The sequence below is a fragment of the Mesitornis unicolor genome, unplaced genomic scaffold (assembly GCF_000695765.1).
Source record: "Mesitornis unicolor isolate BGI_N332 unplaced genomic scaffold, ASM69576v1 scaffold45479, whole genome shotgun sequence".
NCBI classification, from domain to species: Eukaryota; Metazoa; Chordata; class Aves; order Mesitornithiformes; family Mesitornithidae; genus Mesitornis; species Mesitornis unicolor.
Window position 1 is genome coordinate 39,365 of NW_010208784.1, and position 6,168 is coordinate 45,532.

At 40.8% G+C, this 6,168-nt stretch overlaps 1 protein-coding gene across 1 annotated transcript in view; it reads right to left on the reverse strand.

The window, feature by feature from the left end:
• Positions 1–1,768: 1,768 nt before the first annotated feature.
• ARHGAP40 (Rho GTPase activating protein 40) overlaps positions 1,769–6,168 on the reverse strand; it is a 14,791-nt gene continuing 10,391 nt past the window's right edge. The window contains exons 10-14 of the mRNA XM_010192621.1: positions 6,093–6,168; positions 5,685–5,825; positions 4,124–4,284; positions 3,059–3,114; positions 1,769–1,875 (exon numbers count right to left, since the gene is read on the reverse strand). The exon at positions 6,093–6,168 is cut by the window's right edge and continues 155 nt beyond it. Of these exons, the coding sequence (XP_010190923.1) occupies positions 1,769–1,875; positions 3,059–3,114; positions 4,124–4,284; positions 5,685–5,825; positions 6,093–6,168 (541 nt within the window). The remainder of the gene's footprint in view (positions 1,876–3,058; positions 3,115–4,123; positions 4,285–5,684; positions 5,826–6,092) is intronic.

The following is a 6,168-nucleotide window of genomic DNA, read 5'->3' on the forward strand; positions in this document are numbered from 1 at the left end:
CAGGCCCTTTTAGGCATCAATTTAAGCCCTATAAAAAACAGAGGCATCTCAAGAAGTCTTGAGATTGGGGTTCTGGGTCAGGGTTGGGAGATGAGGTTCTTTGCAAATTTCTATTATGATTTCTTAAAAAGACAGCTATGAAGGTGACCTTTGAGTCAGTGAATCTGCATCATCTCAAGCCAAAGAAAGTAAATGGACTAACACATGCATCAATACATCAGTGCTGCTCATACAGTATTTACAACAGGTTAAAAAGAACATGGCTCTCCCGTTCCTTGAGGATCTTAACCACCAAGAGAGTTTAACCACACAGACAAACCACAGAATGAAGTGTCATTACAACAGAAACTAGGACTTTGAGATAATGAATAGGGATAGCTACACATCTGCCTGGGGAAAATAAAAAACAGAGGAGGGAAAGTTCAGACTGCAATGGTAACATTCAGTTAAACGAAAGAAATAATACTGGAGATTGTCATTAGTGCAGCTAGGACTTGGCAAATGAAATACTCTGAGTATACACTTGCAGGATAGTCCTGCGTCTGCCACATGAATAAATATCCAACAGTGTTTAAAAACAGTATATAAAAAAAAGACATCAGCATTTTCAGAAATGGTGCGTGTTACACCCTCCGTAACTGCATAGTAGGCTCCCTCATGTGAGGTATTTCAGCATCACTGGAAAGGAAAAACAATACTGCTCTCCTCTTCCAGAAATGCAGTCTAATTTGAGCTGAGGTTGTACGATGGTTATGCAGCGATGCGAGGTGGAAGTGTTCTGCTTTACCCTCATCTCTCCAGACCACAGTGATCACGCTGTCCTGAGCGGGATGAAAATGAGCAGTCAGAGCAGGAAGGGCTCAATTCAGTACCCACTGTCCAGCCAAATACAGGCACAGATCTCTTATTTCAGCCACTGCACATCTTGGGGAGCGGGGTTGTTTTGTTTTTAAACAGACACATTCACACAGAGTCTTCCAAAATGAAGTTTAGTTCATGTGGCCAGGTCAGATGTTTTACCATCATCAATGGCAACCTGCATCAATGCATTTGTTTTTGCATTACCAGCAGAGCTGTATGGCACAGGCATCTCCTATCAAACTGTACATCTGAAAGGCTGCTATCCATCCCGTATTTATTTCCAAGGAACATTTTTTTCTTGTGTTGCATACATGCATTTAACTGTAGACACTAAAGACAGGATGCTGGTCTCACATCCCATCTGGCCTTCTTGGAAGCATCCTTCAAAGAATGTAGCACGATCTTATTAGTGAAACCCAGGATCATGACTTCTTCTGGTGATGTGGTCAATAGTGGATCTCACCAAAGAGATGTCATTAGTACCACTGCAGCATTTGAGACTCTCCTCCAAAACGTGGATGTGACCAAAAGAAAGTAAATCCAGAAGAAACAGATGTCTTCTACCATCTTCAAGACGACTTTTCTCCTCTTATGTCCCATCTTTGTTGCACAATCACTGCAGCTTTGTTTGCAGGGTTTGTTTAAGGGAGCTATTTTGTTTAAGAATAATCATACCCCTCTGTAAATTCTGCTACATAATGATAATTGCTGCTCATTATCAGCGCCCCTATTAGCATGTAGGCTTGTGTACTCTCACAGCCAGCTGTCATGGAAGTAGTAAATAAAGCTGCTTTTCCTTCAAAGACACAAGCATTGTCCAGTCTGTGACTGTACCAAGAACATCTCTATAGCTTTTCCATGCCTTCAAAAAGCTTCAACCAAATGCTTCATTTGGCTTGTGCTTTCCTTAGAACATCCAAGGATAAGATGGGTTTTGCTTAATTATCCACTCAGCATGGGGATTGATGCGGTACAAGTCTAAGAGGTAAGTGTCCGGGTCGAGGCAACGTTCACCTATCAAAACAAGAGATTCAGGAAAAAAACATGTCTTATTATCCTTATTTCTCTAATTGCTGGGGTTTGGTTTGTGGTTTGTTTTTTGTGGGGGGTATTTTGTTTGTTGTTTTTTTCCCTATAAACTGGTATTTATCCACAATAATTTCAATGTCACAACCATTCAGAAGTGTTTCCACGAATCTGAAAAAGTATAGTTATTTATGTTAATATGAATGTGTGTTTCTTAAAACTATACTAAACACAAGCTTTGACCTTTGTGGAAAAGTACTCTAACTTTAGTGTCCAATAACTTTAGCATTTGAAAACCATCATGAATTATCTCAGTGACCAAATCCAGAGGCTTAATTGTTTCCAATGACAGAGCTTTTCTTCTACAGATGATAGAGAAATATTGAGGCAGCCAAAACACTCCAGTAACCAACAGTATCCAGAACCAGCTGTAACAGGGCACAAGAATTCCTTTCCATTTGCAGACATCCCTAATCTGCTGCTGCAATCACATTACTTAAGTCTCCTCTACATTTGATATTACAGTATTGACGAGTGGAAATCGATGACTAATGAACACCATCAACTTGTTTAACTACATGGTTTGAGAAACTGCCACCCAAGTTAGTAAAAGTTCTTTTGTATAAGAAGCACAGAATTAAAAGCCTCTAGTGGCATGGGATGAAGCTGCCCTTTACTTAGATGAATGTAGTTTGTGGTTTAAGTTCTACACTGAATTCCAAACATGAACCTTTATTGCTGAGGGAAGAGGGAGTTTAACGTGGTACATTTAACAGAATGGGAGGTTTGTTTGTTTTCAAGATGGACAAAGTAGTGCATGTCTCTGTCCTCAAGACTTCTGGACTCTTGAGTTTCTACCTTTCTTGACAGGCAGCTTCTGAACAAGATCCACCAGTGTTAAGTATTTTTGGAAGTCCAGGCTTCAACCTTTCCATATACGTGCACTATAAAGGCTTTGCAGTGATGGCTGGAAGACATGTGAACCACTAACACAAGAGCTTTGACAGGTGCTGTTTGCTGTGAGTGAGGTTGACCCATACTTGTTCATTTGTCTTTCGAATTTTGGAGCCCCCTCCAAATCTCATCCTTTTTTTAAACTCTTCCCTAAGATAAGTTAAGCACAAAAACCTGCCTATCAGAGTTCTTATTTTCAGTTACCACCCAGACTTACCAATATTGCCTCCTACTTCATACAGGAGCAAGTTTGTGCACTCCATTGAGTTGTTACTGCAGAAAGAAAAACAAATTGAAGTTAACAAAGCTCTGCAAAAGCCAGGTTACGTAGTTTAGTTATGTAGGTTATTAATGTTTCTTCCCAAAAATTGCTTGTGGTTCAGAGGCCAGCAGTGGTCAAGGAAAGCACAAGGCCATGGGGTACAGAGACCTTGCTGATCCTTCTGAACAGGGCAGCGGTTGAAAAAGGACACCCAAAATTGGAAAAAAGTAAACAAGGCAGATATTCCTCACTGGCAGTGAGAAGCACACTATATGCAAACACTAACTTTTCAATATAAATACCAAAGTTCATTGGCAGCATTCCCCTAGAACTGATGGCCTATTCCAGAGAAGATCATCTGCAGGAAGACTTTAGCTGCCACAGTAGCTTGTTAGCAAGATACTAGTTCCCAGCTGACCCATATTCTGCCAACTTCCCATCCACCCTCCTTGTCTAGACATCTCCTGCTCAGGGACACAGTCAGGACATGCACTTCACCTACTGAATACCATGTGCAGGCATATTGACAGAGGGTTGGCAGAAATTCTTTCATCCATTTTTTGGTTATTTCAGCAACTCATCACTGGAGTATAGGAGGAAATTACAGGGCTTATTTTAGGAAGCCCCTACATTAACATATGCATGTTGAAAATACTACTCCAGGCAAATAATTTGCACAGGTGATGTTTTTCTCCAGGAGAGCTACAGAGGGTTTGTTTTGCAGAGCCAATGTTACTCCACTTTCCCTTCCCTTCAGCAAGGCTGCTGAATTTCACTTGCTGTCCAGCCAACCAGAAGGGACTTCCTGACCTCCTGACAGCCTGAGCACAGTGACTGAATCACTCTGTTGAACTAACATTTGCTTGTCACACCCAACACGCTATTTCCAAAGCCTAGAACAGAGGAGCAGAGAAGTCTCCTAAGAGCTCACTGTGCCACCCCATCAGCTGTGCCAGAAGACAGAAAACACAGCACTAGACCACCTGTAACTGTTTTTTTAACAGAGAAAAAGCCATTTACCACTTGATGAGGTTGACAGTGTTAACAATATTCCAACCGTTCTGGCACAGGTTCTTTTGAAATTGTCTCAAGACATCAGCAACTCTGGTTGCATTGTTCAAATGCACCTCTAGCGAATCCTTCAGGAGAAGCGAAGCATGGACTTTCACAACCTTGGAAGGCTGAACAAGACAGGCAGAGAGGAAAAAAAGTGCTTAAAGAAAGACTTTGTCATCAGCTAAAACATCAAGTTTCAAAATAGACTGGAAAGTGTGAAGAATTAAACCTACACAGCCAGCCAAAGAATTTAGGCTGGTTTCTTATCCTATACATACCACAGACTGAAAGCTTATAGAAGCACCAAGGTGAGCATTATAAAGAAATAATCTGCTTCCGTGCTGTGGCTGGGGAGAAAAATCACCTCTCTCCATCAGCGTGCGCTGGTGCTCTCTGCTGTTCAAATACAGAAGTGACACAGGCTCTGACAAATCCCAGTCTCAGAATAAATTTTGACAAACCGTTTTGCACAAGTCTGATAGACTTCTCTGGAATTCATTTAAATTACCGAAAAAGGAGTTTAGACAGTTGAATTGCAGACTACCGAATTTCAGAAGGGTAGTTTCAAAAAAGGAAGCACTGAATCACCACACAGCAGAGTTCAATGATATTTTCTCAGGATTGTTTTCATCAACTTCATAAAGTAACTTCCCACAACATTCGTGGAGAACATTGAGCCATTCTAATGGGGTCTGATCTGAAGCAAATTAATTTTGCAAGCCCAAATCCTCTGCAAAAACAGCGCTCAACACCGAGATGGTGGTTAGGATCAGCATTAGTGCTGTTCCAAGCACTGGGTCATTTGACAACCTAAACAGTAGATGTCCTCTCTGAATGACTCTAAGGATCTTTACCCAACTTTGACACTCAAATAGATCTGGTAGCAATATCTGTTAAAAAAAAAAATCTCACTCTGCACTGATACAAGAAGGAGCAGAGCCATTTCATTTACCAGGGAACTAACTTCTCTCATTTTAGGTAGCAAGAACCTTGTCCTTAAACCCTCTCATACAGATCAGCAATGTTACAGATGAAAAAATAAACTCCGCAATCAATATACAAAAATGTATTTTCACGCTACTGTAATAGCCTAATTTTCTGCTTTAAGTTCATGAAAATAAGTCTGCCTTTATCAGAGCAGACCTGTCTAAACACATGGGACATCTACAGCCATATGAATTCTGCTCTTCACAAGATATAAAGCTCAGCATTTCTGCTTCTGGTCTCTTCCCTCTTCTCCTGCAACAATGCAGCATCTTACCCAAGTGTTTTGTAGCGTGAAATTTATTTAGTACACTTTTCTATTTCTATTCTATCAATGTTTGCCACAACCTACCCAAAAGAGTCTGGGAAGCTGCTTCTTACAGCTTACAGGTTCTGCAGATTTTTCTCCCTCTTGCTCTGTAAAGAACATCACTATTCACAGTATTCCAAATTCTCATGGAAGTGTTTACAATGAGAAAGTATTTCACATTGTTATGAAAGGGTTTTTTTGGTATGAAAGTTTTTCTGCGTCCTAACTCACCTCTGCCTGGTTCTTTTCCACCTTGTCTTTATCAGCATGAATCTTCCGCAACAAATTTTTGATTCGCTTGTCACAAAACTGGTACCTTTTGCTACTGCTTTCATTCAGCTTTCTCACTTGAGCTACCAGAAAAGAGGAGACCTGGGAAAGGAAGAAGGAAGATGACAGGAATGAAATCAAGCAGAGAAAAGGATGGCATTTAAGAATCTAAACATCACTTTATGAAGCTCGTTAAATAGACAAAATATCCACATACCTTGAAAACAAGCAGTCTTGGAACTCAGTCAGAGGTTTTGCCTACAGACATTTAACTCCTGTGAATTTTCCAAGACTATTCCTTCCCCTATTCCAGCTCTAAGCAGACCAAGACACTGCTATACCATACCACAAAACACCTGCGCAACTTACTGTCCAGAGCAAATCCTGGTAGTGAATCATCATCCGCACAACGTCAGCCGCCCCCTCTGCCAACTGCTTCTCTTTC